General features: G+C 38.5%; 1 protein-coding gene across 2 annotated transcripts in view; it reads left to right on the forward strand.

Annotated features, from left to right (window-relative positions):
• Positions 1-362: 362 nt before the first annotated feature.
• Positions 363-21,425, forward strand: part of KDM3B (lysine demethylase 3B) — a 45,872-nt gene continuing 24,809 nt past the window's right edge. Inside the window, exons 1-9 of one of the 2 annotated variants that reach the window (XM_026045732.1) lie at positions 491-533; positions 11,547-11,683; positions 12,290-12,479; positions 15,467-15,634; positions 16,985-17,098; positions 17,534-17,639; positions 18,741-18,865; positions 19,643-19,711; positions 20,564-21,139. In XM_026045732.1, the coding sequence (XP_025901517.1) occupies positions 12,465-12,479; positions 15,467-15,634; positions 16,985-17,098; positions 17,534-17,639; positions 18,741-18,865; positions 19,643-19,711; positions 20,564-21,139 (1,173 nt within the window). In that variant the 5' untranslated portion in view covers positions 491-533; positions 11,547-11,683; positions 12,290-12,464. Of the gene's footprint in view, positions 534-11,546; positions 11,684-12,289; positions 12,480-15,466; positions 15,635-16,984; positions 17,099-17,533; positions 17,640-18,740; positions 18,866-19,642; positions 19,712-20,563; positions 21,140-21,425 lie in introns of both variants that reach the window. The other variant, XM_026045721.1, reaches the window with a different exon arrangement.

A 21,425-nucleotide genomic window follows, 5' to 3' on the forward strand; every position in this document is an offset into this window, starting at 1 on the left:
CGTTCCACCACTGCCGTCACCGCAGCACCGGCCCCCGCACGGCGCGTTAACGGGGCGGCCTGGGCACCGACGGCCTGGAGCGACCCGGTCGTGAGGCCGGGTCCTTCCCCCAGCTGCGGCCGCCCGGCCCCGGCTGCGCCGCCGCTCCCGGCAGCTCGGCCGCCGCCCCGCCCCGGCGGCGCTGCCGATGCCGCGCGGGGCACTGTGGGCCGGAGGAGGGCGGCGCGGCGCGGGGCACGCCGGGACGGGGACGGGGGCGGGCGGCGCTCGGAGGCCCAGCGCGGGGCAAGCGCTCGCTCGGCCTCTCGGGACGGCGGCGGCCGTCGGGCTCGGCCGGCGGCGGAGGCTCCTGCCCGGCGGCAATGGCGGACGCGGCGGCCTCTCCCGTGGGGAAGCGGCTCCTGCTGCTGCTGGCGGCGGGGCCGGGCGAAGGAGAGGCGGTAGGGCTGGAGCCGGGGCCTGCGCTGCCCTCCCGGGCCTGGCGGAGCGGCACAGTGCGGGCCATGAGCGGAGCCGTTCCCCAGGACCTGGCGGTGAGGCGCGGGGACGGGGCGTCACGGGGGGCGGGCTGGGGCCGGGCCACCCGCGTGGGCCGCGGCCTCCTGCCGCTGGCTTGGACCGACTCGGGCAGGGCTGCGGACGAGGCGCCGCGGGGCGCCCCCCGCCGGGCGGKCCGCGTCCTCTGCGGGGCCTGAGCGCCGCTGCGGGCGGCCGGGCGCGGGGCTGCGCGCAGCTCGCGAGCCCCTGGGGCGGGGCGGGCAGGGCCGAGGGCGTCTCAAGCGAGAGCCAGAGTGCCCCCTCGGAGCCCGGGCCGCCTTGGCCACTCTCGGCCGCGGCGCGTTGTGTAACGTGTTTACGGGCCGCTGTCTTCTCGGCCGACCTGCGGCAGGGCTGGCGGGAGCCCCAAGAGCCGCCGCGAACGCGCATCTCTGCTGTTCCCCTTAACAAGCATCTGCAAGAGAAGGTCTTGGGTGGATCTCGTTACCAAAGCAAAGCACTGACTTGTGGTAGGGGCATGCAGGCCTGTGTTTGCAAAGTGTTCCATTAGCTTTGTAGGATTAGAGTTTTGAAGAGTTTTATTGTTAGTGCAATAAGTTTTTTCAGGCTGTTATATAGACTTCTGACTTAAAGGAGCATCCTTGACTTCTTAGAGTGGTGGTGCTTTCTTTGGTGTTGCTTAAAATCAAGAGTATTTTATTTTATTTTATTTTATTTTATTTTATTTTATTTTATTTTATTTTATTTTATTTTATTTTATTTTTTTTTAGTTTAGTTTTGTTTTTAAGTGCTTTAGTAGGCACAAGAATGAATTCAGACAAGTCCTTGTCTGTCTAGAAAGAGGCTGGACTGGACCCGAACAGCAGGCGCTCCCAGCAGGAAGCCGTGTGCCACTTCGCTTTGCCAGCCCTGGTGTGACCCCAGTGTCTGTGCTGGGGAGTGCGGGTGCCCCTTAGCTACTCACTGTTGGTGTGAGGGGGAAATAGACACACAAAAAAGAAGTCTACAAGCAGAAACTGAGAGCTGTGTTTGAGGCCCGGTTTGAAGGATGAAAGTTCTTCCAAGCTAAGGACTGATATAGAGAGCCGCACCTGTAGCGAGCTGTATTAGATGTGTATGTTGCTGTCCTGGCATTGCAGTATCATCTCTTGAACATGAGTGGGTTGTAATGGATTTCTGATATGCATTATTTTATGACTATTTTGGCAAAACTGGTGGAGTGTTTCCTTGTGAATTTTTGCACAACAAAAGGCAGTCATTTATTTTCTTATTAGTCATCACTGTCCAATTGCTTGACAATTGTGAGACTACCAAAGAAAGCAAAAAATACCCTAAGTACTTCGTGGTACCTGGGAAATGAATATTTTGAGAATTCATAACTTTTATTAGCAGCACTGCAGTTCTTAGCTCCTTTCATTAATAATCTGCTTAGCACAGTTTGTGTTACAGTTGTGCAATGCCTGTCTGGGGATTCTTGAGTGTGTGGGGTTTTTTTTTGTTTTTGTTTTTGGTTTTTTTTTTTTTCTTTTAAAAAGTCCATATCTCAATGCATAATTTCCAGAATTCTATAATGTGGAATATTTGGTGGTGTTATGGAGCCTTCATCCGCAGTGAACACTAGTTTGACAAAAATAACTGTGTCCCATCAGAAAAGTTCATCTTTTTTTTCAAATTTGTTCAACCAGAATAAGTGAGAATCTTGGCACCAGTTAGTGAACCTCAGTTAAGGAATTACAGATCTAAGGTAAAGTAATAATGTGATCTGTGTCTGTAGAAGGCTAGWAGTAGTTCATTCTGCTCTTCTGATTACTTAAGCTTGTGCTTTCTCACAGTACTCTGTGGAGATGGTTTCACTGTGCACCACATAGCTTGGTTGATGATAGCCTTTTAGCAGGGTGAAACGAGTTGGGAGTCTTCACCTTTTGAGAAAAAACACTGAAGGATAGATAATAGATATGGAGCTTTACATGCAAAAATCTTCTGAGCTGTCTTCTCACTTTGAGAAAGTGTTCTTGAAGTGAGAAAATGTGAAGTAGTTTTAATTATGGTTCCTCCACAAAAATATAGTGATCAACTCTAATCCATCTTCACCTGGAAATCCAGAGGAAAATCTGCCCTGTTATTAGAAAACAGCCTTATGTCTTCTAAATAGAAACATGCTACTCCTCTTCCCAAATGTTTTTTAGGACAAAGGTATAAAGACCCATCAAGGTTTAAAGCTCATTATCCTCACTGCACTGTAAAAGGACATTACACATTAATGGAAAAGTAGCTCATGAGACATGCAGGGCAGTATTGCTTTCTCTTATGTGCAGAAGAAGGACACAAGATGAATGCTTTCATGAGTAGACAAGCTGTGCAATAATTACCTTATGCCTTAGACCTCCTAAACATGCTGTAAATTTTGAACTTGAATCTTTTTTTTTTTTTTTCTTTTGGAATGCCCAGAATATATTTATTGCAGCAGACGGATGTTTTTCTACCTTTGGGGATTGTAAGTCATGTCTTTTTTTTTTTCTTTTAAATCTCATCTCTGAGTTTTATGTGCTTCATGCAATACTCTGCATCTAGAATTCGATATACTCCAAAGTKTTTGTAGACTGTACTGCACATGCTCTCAATGGCTTTGAGATGCTCCTTGAAAACAGCGAAACATGGTGTGCTCTGTGTGGGGCAGGGTGTCCGCAGAGTCTTGTCAGCTGCAGGCTTCTGCCGACTGCAGCATTTCAGTGCTTTGATTAGAACTTGGAAGCTCCTCTTTCAACATCCTCTACAAGTGGGGAGCTGAAACTGGGACATTCTGGAAGTGATGAGAAGGCTCGCAGAGAGCTAGGACTGTGTGCGTGGGATATCCAAACTGCTTCCTTTGCCACTGCTTTCACCTTCACTTCCTTCAGTCCCTCAGTTAGGATCCCGCTTCAGAATTGTTCCTCCTGTCAACAAGACAGTGAATGGGCTTGTGTCTCGGGAGGAAATGTGAGGGCAATGGACCACAGAAAATGGTTCTGTCTTTCCCTTCCTTCCTAAGCAACAACAGTTGCTGTTGAAGGCCAAACGCTAGACTGGTCAGGTTCATAGGATGTTTCTTTAATATTTGTTATTATAAAATAAATGTTATAGAACAAACAGGATGTTGATCATTGTATTTTTTGTAATAAGCTTTACTTGCTTTGCAAATAAGATACAGCTCTTTGAAGGATAGTTGATTGCAAAGCAACAAAGTTGCATTTGCTCCACTTGTTTTATGGTACCTTTTTTTTTTATGATGGCACAGGTACCAAATAGAGAATGCTTGCTATGTCACAGTTTCCTGATGGCCTTTCTGTATCTTAGGTGAAAAAGATGACAACCTTGAAATTTTTTTTTTTTCCGATGAGCAGTGTCTTTTGCAGCTCCATTCATTACCTTTCTTGGGGCTTAAAAGGGATAGGCTTATGCTACTGTAGTGTGGGGAATAGGACTCATGCAAATGCATCAAATATTCACATAATCCACAACTGTAGAAGTATGTTTACATGATTTACTAAAAAAACCAAAAAGCCACAACTTTGACTGCTTTCGTGATACAGCTGCAGTAGAGGAAAGATGGCAGGGATCTTGGAAGGATTCATTATAGATTTGAGCTGGCTAGTACATTATAGAGAAGGCATGACATGGAGACTGCACTAGCTGTCCTTCCTGGCTAGTGTCATCCCTGTGCAGGATGTGTGATGTCCCCTGCGCACCCAGCGTGGGGCAGGTCTCAGCAGTGACAATATCAGAACTGGCCGTGGGCTGGCACATGAAGGGTGCTTGCCCACGTGTGACTGTGGGGAGGTAGGAGTCGCAGCATTTGTGTGGCAGTGTMTGATGGCTGGTACGTGTTAGCCTGATTAAATGTTTTGCACAGGCACCCTTGTGCAACACTGACTGTGTCCATGGGGTTCTTCATCCTGCTGTCTTCCACATGTCTATCAAGGCATTCCTATTAGTTTACCTAAAGAAAAGGTGTTGTTGGTGGTGTGGTATTTTACTTGAGGATACTTGTAGTTCCTTGACAGCAGGTAGCAATTACTGAATATGTGCAGGAGTTTACATTGAACTGTTTTTTCCTGAGGGTACATTTTGGTCCGTCCTGTGCCCACTTGGCATACATGCAATGCTTGGCATATATTTGCATCAGTGAAAGGCAGTGCAATAACTTCTTGCTTATGTGGTAGTGGGTACTCTCTAGAGCTCCAGTTAACCTTGGAGAGTTGGTCTGTTCTTCCTCCTGCTTGCTCTGAGTTGCACTACAATCAAAGTTTCAATCCAGGTTCCCTAGTTCAGACCTGGTGACCCACATTTGACTGTGGAGAACAGCTACTCCTATAGATTTACTGCTAAAAATGCTTACTCRGGGATCTCTTAATAGAGTATAATAATCTTAATGTTTGTATCTGTAAGTTTTGTAGTGGTATAAACATATGAGGAACCATAGGATTATTGCATGTTAAATTAATATAGTGTACTCAGATGCAGTTCTTGTAAGTGAATAGTGGCATGTTATTATCTAGTACCGATAAAATGTGTCTGCAGGAAGCTCTTTAAAGTGTTTGCATTTGCAGAACAAATCTTTTACTTTGAAGAAGCTGAATGTTTCAGGTACAAGAAATTTAGAGGGTTCCCCAAAATTGTTTTGCCTTTTTTTTTATTTAAGTATTGAATGTCTTCAAAAAGAGAAAAAGGCTAGAACAATTTTATATATGTACACACTTTGTCAAAACCTTCTTTTTTTCTGTCAGTGTCATAACATAGCATATGTTTCCTCTTGCAGTTTATCATCTTCAGTGGACAGTGTTGACAATATGTATTATGTTTGCCTTTTACCGAATAAAATATCATAAACTGGCAAAGTAGAAACCCTATGCTTTATGGCCTGTTTCATAAAAATATAGCCACTTCATTTAGCTCATTTTTAATTATGGCTTCAGAAAGCAATAGACTCTGTATTTTAATATAAATTATATAAGTTTATTATATTATATAGTTATATAAATTTAAGAGTAAAATTTAACAAGGAGAATACAAATATATGTAATCGTAATTGAAATGTCTGTCTTGACACATTTGTTGATGTGTTTTTAAGGCAGTTGTATATGTCATACTTAATTTTTTTTTTTTTTTTTTTTTTTTTTTTTTTTTTTTGTAATGGTAGTAATTCAGCACTATGGTTAATGAGAAGCTTTTTCAGTTACAGACCTGGAGCTTAGACTGATTTCATCATTCTAGGGGTAGCAGAAAGTCAGATTTCTGTAATGGCTATACTGAGGGTATTTTTTCCTTCTCAGTTTTCAATTGAGATATGAGAAGCTAGGAAAAAAAGCTACACACACACACATATACATACATATATATGTATGTAGGGTTGTGGTTGATGTTTGTTTGTTTATGGTCAGGATTACAGTATAGTGCCTGCTCCAGGAATTCCTAGGAGTGCTGGTATTTGCTTACTCTCTTTGTCTGACTATCAGTAGGAGACTGACTGTTTGGTTTCAAGAAAAAATATGTAGATTTCTTTATATGGAACAACTTCTACTTTAAAAGCAAGCGTCTAGGTTAGGAAGTTGGGGTGTGAGTTTTGTTGTTGTTTTGCTTTGTTTTTCCTGAGTTACTACAGTCTTGCATTTCTCTCTGCTTAGATGACAGTCCATTTTCTAAATGTTTCGGATGAAGGAGAGGTTGCCCAGTGTTTTAACCAAACAACAGCTACAAGAAATCTGTTTTGTATTTTTACTTAAGGTACAAGGCCTTCATTTATTTTTCTGTAGTAAAACTAACTATATTTCTGCATGTGATATGCATGTGCATATCCCTTTGTAGTACTCAATACCTGCTTTATTTTGGCTGATTTCCTTCCTTGCTTCAGTGTATTCCTTAATTTTTAATTAGACTGACCATTCTTTTATTTTTTTTTTCCTTCAAGGTTGATATCACATCACTCACATTTCTAGAATTTCTTTTCATGTGCATGCTTTGGTTGCTTTGTGATGCTACTAAGTGCTTTTTTTATAAATCTGCTAATATAATAAATTTCCCTGATAGTATTACAGAGTCCTAATGCTTCCAGTTTCAACTATTGATTAAGGAGCCAAAACTAAACTCAGTTTTACCTCTGCGTAGTTATTGTCTCAAGGACACTGCATGTCACTTTATTCATCTGCAAAATTTGTTTTATGCTTTTGCTGTCAAGCTGTCACTYTCTGCATCTAATAGATTGTGCTACTTATTTCTGATTAGGTGCTCTACTTAAGGCACTGAATTATTAAATCAGTGGCAGAATTATTGGCATTTTTCTGTATTTTTAAAATGTTTTATTTTGAAAATGTTCTTATTGCAAATTTATGTGGAGCTAGCAGAATTCTCACTACTTCCCTTTTGTTTTTGTTAATTAACTAGTCTTGATTTTCTGGGGCTGTGCTGCTTGGTGGTGGCTGGCTTGTTGGCAGTACCTAACAGAGTCCTTTTCTATCATCTCACCTATACTCCATTGTAATACTTTGCAAAGCACGAAGAAAGGTGRATGGGGTTCCTTCTATAATCATTTTTCTTCTTTGCAATTTCCACGTTTGACAGACCTTTGGCCAACATTGTGAATTCTCTCTGAAAGTCCATAATTTTGTTGATGCCTTTTTTTTTTTGTTTGTTTTGACTTTCATCACTTTATTTGGAGATGTATCATTTGTTACAATTGCGTAGTATAGAGTCATAGACTCATTATGGTTGTAAAAGACCTTCAGGATCATCAAGTCCAACTGYAAATCATTACCACCATGCCTACTAAACCACGTCCCTAAGTGGTTCTACGCATTCTATGTGGTTCCCTAAGCAGTTCTAATGTACGCATTTCTTGAACACCACCAGAGATGGTGACTCCACCGCTTCCTTGGGCAGCCTGTTCCAAGGCTTCACCACTCTTTCTATACATTGTTTTTTTCTAATATCTAACCTGAACCTCCTCCTAGCACAACCTGAGGCCATTTCCTCTTTTTCTATTGGTAGTTATTTTGGAGAACAGTTCGAATGAAAAAGCTTGCACCATGATTCTGGAGAAAGATTGACAATTTCTTAGTTTTCCTAAAGAACAATCTCTGTTTCAGAAGAAAAGCTTCTGTCTGTCTGTCTGTCTGTCTCTCTCTCTCTCTCTCTCTCTCTCATTTTTTTGCTCACTTTTTTTTCTTTTTTTTCTTTTTCTTTTTATCCCTCTCGAGGCTATGTTAAGAAGTTGGGATTATTTTTATTATAGTCAGGTGGACTATCATGTAATACATGTAATAATCTAAAACAATTATTTAGAAGTTTTTATTAAATGTTCTCCAGTTTAAACTCTCTAACTCAGTGAAAATTAGTTTACTATATCCCTAATGTTTTTTTTTTGAGGGTGAGACCAAACTTGGAAAACAAAGGAAAAGAGTGAGGCAATCTTTTTAAAAAAAAAAAGGAAAAAAAAAAAAGAAAAACAACAACAACAAGAAAACAACCTTAAAAGAGCAGATTTTGCAGATGTTGATTTTATTTATTTTAAGAACTTATAACAATTCCTCAGGCTCTTACTGGTCTGTATAAAGTTCCTTTGAACTTGAGGTCAGAATTGTGATGCAAGAGGTACAAATACATCTAGACAATTTTTATCAATGGCATTATTAAATAAGTTACAATAGTAATCTTACTGTTCTAATATTTTAAAACAACTGATTTTACCTTCCTTTAAACAACTCCCTTTAGAAGTCTTCTGAAAATTCCAGCTAGCTGCCTTCAGTTTCTGTGCAAGGCCATGTAAACAGTCATTCAATGTTTTGGATGCTCAGTTTCAGACTGGATGCACCAGAACAACGTCTGCCGTATTATATGCCAGCTATTTTTATTAAAACCATTATTTCACTTTTTTTCTGTTTATTGCCATTCTTCTTTTGGCCTTTCCCCCATGTTCCCCCCACTTATGTTTGACAAACCACTGATACTGCTTTAGTAGACCTGGTTGTCTGTCTCTTTCTTCTCTTTTTAGATACTCAAAATATTTTTGCCATTTGCCAGTTATAAGGTTATCAATGTTAATTTGCCTTTTAAAAGCCTTATTATCAAACCTGCAGTTCAAGGTGATGTTTCTAGCATGGAAGTTCCCATTCTCTTTGAATTGCTAATTGGTTTGTAGCCTATTTGAGATTAGGAATGGCCTCTTTAGAGCTCTAGATGATCAATTTTGTGAGAGAGAAGGCACCATCCACCTCTGTAGTCTAGATGGGAAGAATAGTGATCAGAAGAGATTGGTGTCTGGCTGTACTCAGGTTGAAGTCAGTTTTGTGATGCTTTGATCAGGACTCCAGGAGGCATCAGGTAAAGGAACAGTTTAGAAGCAATAGCAACCAAAAGTATTTTACAGAAATATATAAGTGATTCAAAAACATTAGTTTTTTATGGACCCCGTGTCTTACAATAGCTCGAGTATTTCAAATTATTAATAGCAGAGAAAACTTGGAGTTTTTATTTGTAGCATAAATAAATTAGGTGAGACTTTTCAAGGACAAGCCTGGGGCATGGTAAATGAGCTCCTGATGCTCGTAGGCAAGTGCTGCTTCCAAAGATTGTTTCTCTCTGCCTCAGGAAGTGCTCTTACTGCAGGAAGTTCCTATAGGAATGCAGACATATTTTGAACAAAGATTCTAAAAAGCGAAATATGCACCACAATTACCAAAAGCATTTCGGAGTACAAGGAATGTTAAATAACTGATGTGATATAGAGTTTAACTTGAAGTGGTCCTGTGTCTAGTAGGTAAGGCATTGCAGGTTTTGAAATGATCACTTTTGTAAGCTCACCTTAGCTTGGCAGCTACAGGGCTAGGGATTTACTGAACTTAAATTGACATTTCTTAAGAAGAACCTGGCACAATCTCTTCTGGTTTGGTGTGAATTCAGACTGTCTAAATCAGTCTGGAAGTCTTCAGTTGCTTGACAGCTGTCATGAATCCTAGTGGATAAAGTGTGTGCTGTAGCATATAGGAGAGATGATAGGGCAGAAGTTCAATTGATCTTAAGTCACTGTAGTAGACAGCTACTCTCAAAAGAAGGTAATGATCTCTTGTGTGTGATTTTTCATTGGACTATAGTGAACTTGCTCGAGTAACAAAATCATCAGAAAGCTGACAGTTCTGGGATTATCTGTTAGATCTTTTTCAAACTGCAGCATTTTTTTTTCCCTCATTTGTTCCTCTTCTTCTTGAAATTTCTGTCACTTCTTAAATCTTAAAATGTTTATTTTCTTCTCTTTTGTTCTAAAGCCCAAAAAGGAGGGGAAAATTGTATTGTCCCTAGGGCATCAGATGAACAGAATAAACTTTTTTTTTTTTTTTTTTTCAGATGTGTAATTTGTAGGCACTCTGAGGTTGGAACTATACTGTAGAGTATGCCATATATTCTCTGCTGTCAGAGTACGAAGCAGTCGGCATACGATCGTAATGTCAGCACAAAGATCTAAGTTAAACAAACTATTTTGATTCAATAGTTATATGAAATGGGCTATAGAATTTTACAGCTGGTTATTTCTTTTAGTCAAACAGCTTCTTTGCATAAAGAATGTTTCAGAACGGCAACCAATATTGTTTTGATTCTCCATCTCATCCATCTCATATTCTGATTCTTTTTAATCTTGTTCCATAAGTGGTCGTCTCTGAACAGCAGTGATTCATTGCTTTTCTCCCTTCCTACCCAGACCATGTAGGAGTGCACTGTTACTCCCACTGTTTACTTTGGAGATTTCTAAATAGACAGTCAGCTTTTCACTGCTGATGTGTTTCTTGGTCACTGATGCATCAAAGCTAAATAATATTGGACTAAATTCCAGTTCCTTTTGAGACATGCATAAAATGTTTCCCCCTTGATGCTTGAGGTCTTCTAGATTAACAGATTTTAATGTATTTAATCGGTATTTCATATTTTGTCTGTACAGTATTCTGTAATGCTAATATTTCACAGAAGTGAAAACCTGTACTTTTTTTTTTTTTTTTTTTTGATAGACCTGTCACATAGTTGTATTTTTCTTCTCATGCTGTGCATCCTTTTAGTAGCCATCCTTTAGGAGCCGTCCTTTAGCAGCCAGAACTGCTGTTAGGTTGCCTCTGCAATTGGCTTCTTGTTATTATTGAAAAGATAGAAATTGAAACATGGAAACTCTTTTTGATCATTTATTAACAGCCTACTACCTCCATTAGATAATGGCCTTAATGATGTTAAATTTTTTTTTCTTGTATATTTAAATATTTCTACAGACACTGATCCTGACAAAAGCTTTTTTCCTTTGTTGTTGGTATGCATTGAAAGCATAGATAAATGCTAAGGATTTTGTTTTAAAAAAAGGTATATTTTTCTGTAGCTATAAATATTTACTATCTTTATCTCTTAATCAGTATCAGCCTTTAAGTATAGTGTAGCTCTGTACAATAATTGTGTTTTCTGGGCTTTTTGTGAGGTTTTGAGGGTGGGAGGAGGAGAATTGCTAAATATAACTTATTTCAAATGCAGTTTTTTCATGTTAATGTTTTTGTTTGTGTGCTTTTTTGATTTTTTTTTTTTTATAATTTTCCTTGCTTTGGGAATTGACCACTCTAAGGCGCCTGTCCTATTTGTGTTTCAAATAGGAACTTTCTTTGTTTGCTTCTAAGAAATAGAGTTGAGATAGGATTGTTGGTTTTGGAGATAATGGTTTTCTTGGTATAAGAATTTTATCTTTCTTTTTTCTGCCAAACAATTCCAAAACAATATTGTGGTTGCATTATATATTAGAAAACTGCTGTAGTTTTGGTTGTTTTTTTTTTTTTTTAATATAATTATAGCTGCATGAGGCCTTGGGTGCATCTCCCACTATCTCAGTGTCTACCTTTCCTTTTATTCTCTCTCATGTGTTGACAGCATAATTATACTTGTTAATGAGTAAGTGGCTGTGGACCAATTTGTTACCTAGTTTTATTTGGTAGTCTGCAACAGATTCCTACCAGTGCCTCCTTTCTGGGCATAAGTACTATTATTCCAATTTACAGATGGGGAAACTCAGCCAGTGAGAGACTAAGTGGCTTGACCACGGTCATGCAGGAAGCCTCTGATGGAGCAGGGAATTGAACCTGGGTCTGTGGCTACTCTCTAGCAACTGATGGACCATCCTTCCTTTCAAAACTAGGTAAAATTTAAGACCATTTTAAAGGATTATTTTTAAACTTGGATTTTTTTTTGGCCATCTTCTGCTTTTTTAATATATAAAGTCCTAAAATGTAAAAGTTTTCTCATGTTTTTCTTTAGACGACATCTACTGTAGAACTTTGTGCAAATTTTAATGAAATAAGCTCCAGCAGTTTTTCTATTATAAATCATGTTTGGAGCATGTGTATCATGTGACAGAAAAGACGAGTATATCTGTCTTATCTAAACTTTATTCTTCCTATTGCTGCTACATTTGTAGTGGAACTGATTTAGGAAAACATTAGGGAAAACATCTGAAGAAGGCTATATCATTTATGAGGGTGTATTACAGTCTGAATGTTAATGTAATTGGGTAGACAAGAAAGCATGTTCTAGAGAGGTGCTTCAGTCTGTRTTTCTGTATCCAATAGAAAGTAGAGCAATGGATGAAGGGGAGGGGAGGAGATGGCAAAAAAAAACCCCAAAATTTTGGGAGGCTTGGAAGAATTACTGATGTTTCAAGAAAATTGCAGTTTAAAAACATCTAAAAATCATTATTTTTTTGTAGTAGGGTATTACTTAAGGAATGCTTTCTTTTTCCCTATAGGAGGACTTGGGAACTCTTGCAGGTGCATTTTGTCTAAGGAACATCAGTTGCTTTTCTCGATAAGGACATGTCCGCACGAACTGTTTAAGCATTGATATTAACAAAGCTCCTTTGCTGCTCTTATGAACAGCTTGCCTAAATAGGTTGTGAGCAGAGTTAGGAGGGTCAAGAGAAGATGTTGTGTGTAGAGGTGAGCATTTGAATAGTAAGACACCTGATACATTTGAGAGGTAACTTTTCTAGCAATAACTATTCTAATATAGCCAGGGCTGTAGTATCCAGACCTTTCCTTTTTGACACAGAGTTATGGTTTTAAAAATGAGTTTGAGAAAGAACAGAAACTTTTTGGTTATAATGCAGCAATTTTGCTCCAAGATTCTGTTTTTTTTTTTCCAACAAAAATTTTTTAAAAGGTGTAATACTGCTGCTTACTGCTTCATATATGAAAAGCAAATGTTTCATTCTCATATCTGTCTTGTCTGTCCTTATTTTCTTTGACTTTCTTTTTTTTCCTGTCAGAATTCTCTGAGCTTTTTAAAAATATATATTTTTATATAATTATATGTGTGTGTGTGTATACATATACATAACACTATATATGTATATATTTATATATAAAATACATATAATATATAGTATTATATAATAATATATACAAATATATTATATATAAAATACATATTTATTATATATACATATATACTATACATATACATATTACACACACGTGTGTGTGTGTRTATAKAGAKATATATAKAKAKAGAGAGAGAGAGCTTGCTTCCCTCCCCCCTCTCCCCCCCGCCAAATCTAATCATATTGGGCATCAGTTCATGAATATAGCTGTAACTATTTCCTATAATCATACGAAGCAGTATATACACACAGACATTCCTAGTGTACTGTGCAAGTCGGCCTTTGCTTCCATCTTTACACTTAGTCTGTTGCAGATCCTGGAAACAGAAACTGAGAACATACCTGTTTGCCTTTTAAGTTTTGTGCCTTTTTGTCATTCTGTGGTCTGTTTGAAACTACTGAGAAAATTTTTCCCAATGTAACACTCAACATTGCATGACTGTGGAACAGCTACCCTGTGTATTCATATGTGGAAGAATATTCTGCTTAATATTGGTTTAGAACTGGTTACACCTAAATAGTTGTGAATGAAAATYTGGCAAGACTTGCTTACGCTAAATTTGCAAAAATGAAAGAAAACTTGAGTATTGGGTATATGTCCAGTGTCTGCATGTAAGATGAACTGGCCGTATCTTCTGCTGTTTTGCAGCAGTGTGAGATGAACTTCATATGATTGTGCTGAAAGAATCTTTTTTTTTCCCTTTTGACACAGTCATGGGTTTGTGGATTTAGAAAGGAAAACTTTAAGGTTTGTTCTCTTAGTGAAGTAACAGGAAGTATTGCTACTGCTTTGCCTGGAACAGGTGTCATAATATCTAGCGCATTAGTGCACACCTTAGAAAAACACAAGAGGTTCATCTCGAGGTCCATCATTTACTTTTTTTTTTTTAAACAAGGAGTGAACTTAAATTTGCAACTATAAGTGACTGTTCCACTGCAGCGATTCATAGAAATGTGAGGTTAAGATTGGAAGAAGTTTCAAAAAGGTCTTGTTTCATGTGTGTTACAAGGTAAACTTCCTTGTGTACATCTTTTATGAAGCAATACACTGAAAATGAACTTAATACGAATTCTTTTTTCCTTTCTTTGGGAGAGAAAGAAAAGCTACACGTTATTGATGATTTGAATTTGTGTGCTTTTTAATATCTTTGACAACTGGTTCAAGGGATATTCTGGTAGAAGTCTCTTCTGGTTTGATCAAATCTCCCCTCCTTTTTATTAAGTTCTTAAATAGCTTTCAAGAGGCATATGTGCCAGAATTGGCATCACATAGGTCTGACAATTTTCCATACGAATTTCATATGAGCCTCATAACAATATGGTTTTATCACACATGCTGTATATAAAAGCACATTTTTCCATTTCACTTACTGTAAACTACAGTCCTCTATTTATATACCACATTCTACTGCCAAAGTAATATTGGTACATTATCAAGAAAGATGCATGGGCTGGTGAGCCAGGGAAGGCTTCAGACAAGTTTCCACTGTGTTGCTGAGGCTGAATTTGAGGAAAGACATTTTGAAAAGCCATGTCACCTTTCTGTGGAGGACAGTTTAAACAGTAATGGAGTTTATGAATTCAACTGGAAGCAGCTTTGTAGTCCTTCCAATCTGGTGGCAGGAGGCAGTGAAAAGGTGTATCAATGATCTCTAAAACCCCTTTTAATAAGGATTACTACTAGAGCAGAGAGCTGTCTGGCTGCTGCTCTTGATGATTTTGTAATTGTTGTCAAAGTCTATATTTCAACTATGTGGTTTAAGTTGCTTCTTATTCAATTAGTGATAATTTGTGTAATATGCAAGTTGTCTAAGTAAGAGTTTGAAACATCGCTGTGTTTTAACACTTAATAACCCCTACTGTTAGAGGGGAATGAGATTTTGTAACCTGTGTTCATGTTCCTAGCATGCTTGTAGTATAATTTTGAATGGCTTTAGTATTTGTCTTCTTAGGAAGAAATGCTGAAAGTTGTGATTCAGAATTGAACTTGTCTTAAATTGTTACGCTGAAATTATATCAAAAAATCTGGTGAGTAGGTATTTATGGATTATATTGTATATCATCAGAAATACTAGCATTTGTTCAGGGAATTTAGTACTGTACAAGACAACAGAGAAGTTCTGATTTAGAGAAGACTTCATGGACGCAGAATTTTCTCAAAGGTTCCAGTTCTATGAGTTATCATGTTGTCTATACTGAGACTAGCCTTCTGTTGGAATATTGGTAGAAGTGTTTAAAATCTCTACAATTCCTTATGAGAGGTTTGCTTTGGGCCATCAGTTGTATTCTGAAATAAATGGGTTTCATGTCCTTAGTCTTGTATGGGAAATGCAAGATTTGGAGTTAGTGGATTTCTATTGTTGGTAGTGGTGGTGGGGCTTTGTGTTTTTTTAGCCAGAGCAGCTATCTCTTTATTCGTAGGGATTATCAGAAGTTTTTCTACTTAGTGTCTGGAACAAGAGTGTAAATACTTTTCTTTTTCTTTCTCTTTTCCTTTTTTTTTTTTTTTTTTTTTTTTTTTTTTTTTTTTTTTTTAAACCTCAGATCTTTGTGGAATTTGATGGCTGTAACTGGAAGCAACATGCCTGGGTGAAAGTCCATGCTGAAGAAGTTATAGTATTGTTGCTGGAAGGGTCCTTGGTTTGGGCACCTCGAAGTGAACCAGTTATGCTTCAAGGGACTCGAATCTCTCCAACGCAGTGGCCAGCACTGGTAGGTATTTGGCCATAAGTCTTCRTGTGCTCCAAGATTCTTACCACCAGCTCTACTTAGAAACATAAGACTTTGAAACCCGAAAGGCCACCATTATGCAGGTATCAAAAGTAGCTTGTGGATAGGTTTTCTTTTGATTGGTAAATAGGAGAGCAGGGAACTGCAAGTTGCAGTGTTGAGTCTCTGAAGAAAATGTGGTATGTACCTGGAAAGATTTAATTATTTCAGAACCTATTGGCAGACTGTTGGAAGCAAATACAGACTCATTCTGACTAGAGTATTTCCATGAAAGCTTGAGCTGTTTCTGTAGACTTGTTGAAAAGTGTTTCCATCCTGAATAGTCTGAGAAGCCATCTGAGTGCTCAAACTTTCAAATTCTTCAGCCCTACTCAGGTAACTGCATGGGAATACTGATTGGGTTAGCCAAAGAAGCAGGAGTGCATGTATAAAGTGTGAACAATTCTGAGAAAAGACCTGTTTGCCATTATGAAGATGTCTGTTTTTTGAGATATCTCTGTGTTCTTTCTGCTTATTGCTCCTATTGCCTCTTTCTTAAAGTCTTGGTCAGCTGGTAGGAGATCCAGTTTTAGATGAACTAAGAACATAAATGTGCGATACCATTTTTATTTGTATAGACAGATACAGGAGAGTGGGGTGCAAACCAGCTTTGTGAGAGCTCTTTGGGCAAAACTGTCGTATATACTTGTGTGTTAAAAAGTTGTTAGTAGGAGCATGAGATACATAAATTAAATTTCAAAGGCTCCAGTCTTCTCCATCAGCAGCTTATAATTCCGACTCTGCTAGGCATTTTTTCGTGAGTAATTTGTTCTTTATAAGGCAGAATTATTTGGATGTCGATAGTAAATATGATATAGATTTTAATTTTGCATAGAACAATAATATCAAAAATGCTTCCTCTTATTAACATGCCTGTAGTGATGTTTATTTCTGTATAGAATTCAGATGTAAAGGTGGACCTTTCAGAAGATCATATAAATTATTCTAAACAATACTTTTTAGTATTAACTAAGTATCAGAGGATCCTTACTCTACAAAAATCAAATACTATAAGAGGTATTTTTCAGTGCTGCCTTAAGTTCTAAAAAAGGTGTGAAGTCAATATTCTGTAATATTCCTTTTTCTGTTATAGAATACCATACCTGTAGGAGGTATCGGCTTAGACATAATGAGTCACGATTTGTCTTAAAACTCATGGGCTTGGGAAGTTCAAGCTGAGAAATTAAATTTTTTATTGTTTGTTATACTTGAATAGCATGTGAAAACAACTCTTTTTGATCTGTATATGTACTCTTACATATATGTAACTTTAACTGTTGTTGTTCATCCCAGACCTTCACTCCTCTAGTAGATAAGCTGGGTTTAGGCTCTGTGGTCCCAGTGGAGTTTCTCCTGGACAGACATCTACGTTTCCTGTCTGATGCCAGTGGATTACGCTTGTTTCAGGTACTTGAAATATGTTCAAGTATAGCACAAATTTAGCTTCAGGCTGTACTTGTCAGATTTTAATGTTCCATTTTCATATTCTTGTCTTCTACCTTCCACTGTCCTAGGCATTGTGATTTGTCCTCTCGCTTTTAAAGAGACTTTCACTAACTTCCATTATCATTAAAAGTATTCTAGTTCTTATTTCATATCAGGCAGCTGGAGAATTAGTTGCTGAGTATTGTGGAGCCCATAATTGCAATTGAAACAGTTCCATGACTGCTTTTGCATGGCTAGATAGTCCATATTTCCCTCTTAACATGCCTAGCAATGTTTCCTTATTCTTTTGGTTTGTGTCTCTCTGAGAGCGGTCCAGGAGGAGCTGTAACTCAAAAACGAATTATTCTGTTACTTTAAAAGACTCTACTTTTATGTTAAAGATTTCTTTCTTTGTAGATGGGAACAGAGAGTCAAAATCAGATTCTGCAGGAACAGGCTGCACTAAGAGAATCTGTCAATGCCTTGATCAGCGACCAGAAGCTTCAAGAGATATTTAGTAGAGGTAAGAGTAACTGTTTTTTCCGTTCCAGAACTTTTGACTGTTGTGAAACTTCTGAATTATGCTKGGTTTTATGAAGGAGAACAGTGACAGAAATTTTTACAATTTTCCTGGGAAGATCAGCTTTCTGTATTCTTTCAGAAGTTCTTCACAAGAAGCACTGTTTCATAACAGATACTGAAAAGTAGATAAAGGATGAAAACATACAAGTGACCATGCTTGTGTATTTGTAACTTTCTTCCTTTTAAGTCTTGTAACTTCCAATTTTTTAAAGCATCATCTGATCTTATATTTTGGGAAATTCGGTACAGAGCTTTAAAAACAGAGGATTTGTTTTGTTGGCACAATTGTAAATTTTGGTTCTTTGACAATTAATGTAGTAATTGTTTAGGTGGGACCATGGATACTGAGCACAATGTTAGTACCCAGACTGTTACTGGATTGCTTTGTTCTAAGCCTTGTTTATTTCATGGTGTGAAATGATTATCAATTCAGAACTTGGATTCAGAGGTCTCATGGCCTCCCTAGAGGCAGGCATTGACATACATTTGAAAGGGGCATATTTTCTAATGGATACTTGGTGCTTTTTGATTTAAGAAAATATTTACTGATATGACTAATATGAAGAGGACAGTTCTTAAGCAGCCATATAACTTCAGAATTGTCCAGTGTAGGACAATTCTCCTGAAGCCCCTGTCAGTGATTTAATCAGGTACATGGTTATTGATTTGCGTGGATCTTGGTAATCTAATATTAATTTTTTTTATCTGGAGTTAAGGCAAGAGGAAGACTGTGTGCTGATGTGGAGACCAGGGGTGTGTTAGAGGCAACCTTTCAGTAGCTTATTTTGATCTTTTATTCAGTTTGCAAATAAAATAAAATGTGAATTTCATCTTTGTAATGTCTTTGAGTTACAGTTAAAAAGGATTGCTAGCTCTTTACAGTAGAATACATGGCTTGTGCAGGATTTGCAGCGGATGCCCCCACTGAGAACCTGTTGCTTTAGGTTCTAATTGAATGCACCAAAGTCTTTTTATTATATGACCCTCAATTGGTGTGACACAAAGCTTGTCTGAAATTACACTTAGAACACTTCTTTTCCAGGTCCTTACAGTGTCCAAGGCCAAAGAGTTAAAGTTTACCAGCCAGAGGATGAAAATAGCTGGCTGGGTGGTGTTGTGAGCCATCAAGACCCAATAACTCGTCTTATGGAGGTGTCTATAACTGAGGTAAAAAAAAAAATAATAATTAAAAAAAAAAGGGGGGTGGGGGGGAGGCAGTACTGTGGGTTTTCTAAAACACAGCTTCTCAGTATTCCATGAAGAGTATCAGCTTCACCAAAGCTTGAAAATTGGTTCTTAGTTCATTGCTTTAAAGATATGCAGTTATTCACTTCATGTTCTGATGAAAAAAGCCCTTTGCCATTATGATGCCTTTACATAAAAAAATGATGATGCAACTCACTTCATCAGAAGAGGCAATAAGAAAGCCTTTGAAAATGGGTTCTTTGTAGGRAAAAATTAAAGTAGCTTTCTGGATGGGAAGTGTTCTCGTGAACAGAAAACTGCTTTTAGAGTCTCTCATGCTATGGTCTATATATGCTTTCTCTTAGCTTCTGTCTGATGGGCTTTACAGTTGGTTTGAAACAAATGTATGGTAGAATACAAAATTTGAGTCTAAAGTGAAAAGATTGATTATTTTAGCTTAGGCTCTTTGCCTTTTTTTTAGGCTTTTTTTGCTTTTCCATTAAAGATAAGTACAGTACAAATATATGCTGAAACAACGGATGGAATCAAGCTGAAAGCTAATGAAATAGAGAAAGTGCAAAAGTATTAGTAATTAAACTTGATAAAGTGAAAGACTTTACAGAGGGCAGAGGAAGAAAAACCAAATGGTAGAGGGGCTACAGGGTGACCTTGTGTTAAGGGTTTCTGTTGATACTCTACTTGCTGACTGAATCTTTCTTTCTTTCTTTCCTCCTTAATGTCAATCTGCATAAAAATCAGAGTGGTGAAATAAAGTCAGTGGATCCTCGACTGATACATGTCGTGATGGATAACTCTTCTCCAAATGAGGTGCTACAGCAATTCAAGTCTCTGTATATACATTGTGGAACTTCATAAAAGTCAAATGTTTTAGATGGGAAGAGCTGAAAACTCATGCCGCATTCATGGACTGAAATTAAAAAAGGAAAATTTTCTTTGCCACCATTGACAGATGGCTATAGCTTTCTTTAAATAATCCATATTTCTGCTAGTTGAGCATTATCTTACTCAATTCAGCTTAGATCTTGGTGGATTTCTGGTATTCAAGGTTGTGCTCCATTTTAAAAGATAGTGCTCTGATAAGGGTTTTCCATTGTTGTGTTCTTGTTACAGCATCATTGTTTTGTACTTCTCCATGCATCATTTTTAAAGGATGCTGTCCTTTAGAAGGCATTTCTAAAAAGAGGGCCTATCTAAAYAATATTTGGCTTCTCTGAGGCAGGCTGTATACTAGTGGCATTTTAAGAGAATATTAGGTTTGTTTGTTTGCCATAGACTACAAGATATGCTATTGTCTGCAGTTAAATACTGGAGATTCTAGGTAGTAGACAAAAAATGTGCGCTTCTGAAAAACTATGAGGGTTAGACTTGTACTATAAGTAGTCTGCAGATAGTTTTCGTACATTAGCAAAAACTACTATGAAATATGGCTGCATGTTTCCAAAAATCTGCTATGATAAGGTATGTGCTGTAGCAAAGTAGCTCATTTAAGTAGCTTGTTATGGAGATACTGCCTGGTATGTTAGATTTGTCAAATTGTATTTAAAAAATGTTTCTCAACTTAGAGCCGTTTAATTGCTAATGAAGAAAATGTTGTTTGAAGTGGGAATGAGGTAGACATGTCTGTTCTGTGTAGTAATTTCATGGCTTTGTCTTTTGTAGGGAGGGGCTCTTAAGGCAGCTAAATCATCCAAAGGGAAAAAGAAGAAAGAGTGTCTGGAGGGAAAGGATGGACGAAGGAGGAAAAATGCTTCAGATTCTGGATGTGATCCTGCAACGAAGAAGCTAAAGGAGAGGGGTGAGACAGATAGCAATAGTAGCGATGGAGGTGAGGCGAGCAGAGGTCCTTGGAAAGGAGGCTCCAATAGTGAAAAAGGACTGGATCCAAGGGCCAAACAGTTGCCTTCATTCATTCCTCAGATTAATCGCAATATTCGCTTTGCCACTTACACCAAAGAGAATGGCCGAACACTAGTAGTCCAAGATGAGCCGGTTGGAGACGCGCCAGTATCCTTCACTCCATTTTCCTCTGTGGCTGGGCCAGCATTGTTAGTTGGATCTGGATGTAAAGACGTGGGAAAATCACTGGAGCAGGTCAGCCAAAGCACAGTGACTTCTGCGACAGCAGTTACAACAACTTCTTTGACACTGACAACTGTAAGGATCTCTGATAACAGCATGTCAGCAGTTACTGGGCAGGAGAAACTGAAAACTAGCCGAATCCCAACTCAGGGAGAGGTGAGTAGCTCGCAATCCAGCATATAGGGGAGAAAAAACATGTATTTGCAACATACCCTTTGTGATACATTCCTATTAAAAAAGTGTGTTAATAGGACAAGGAAAACTCTTTCTCTGATGAATCCCTTCCTCCTCACCCCACTGAGATAAGAACCCTTCTGTTACCTGATCCAAAGAAGGTGAGAGAAAAAGATGCTGTTTGACAAAGGAATTCTGAGACAGCTTTTTATCACTCTTTATTGAACCATAATTTGAGAAATTCAATTTCTTGCACAGTGCAGCCTTA

This window comes from Nothoprocta perdicaria, unplaced genomic scaffold (assembly GCF_003342845.1).
Source record: "Nothoprocta perdicaria isolate Ctin4 unplaced genomic scaffold, notPer1 scaffold_107, whole genome shotgun sequence".
Taxonomy (NCBI): Eukaryota; Metazoa; Chordata; class Aves; order Tinamiformes; family Tinamidae; genus Nothoprocta; species Nothoprocta perdicaria.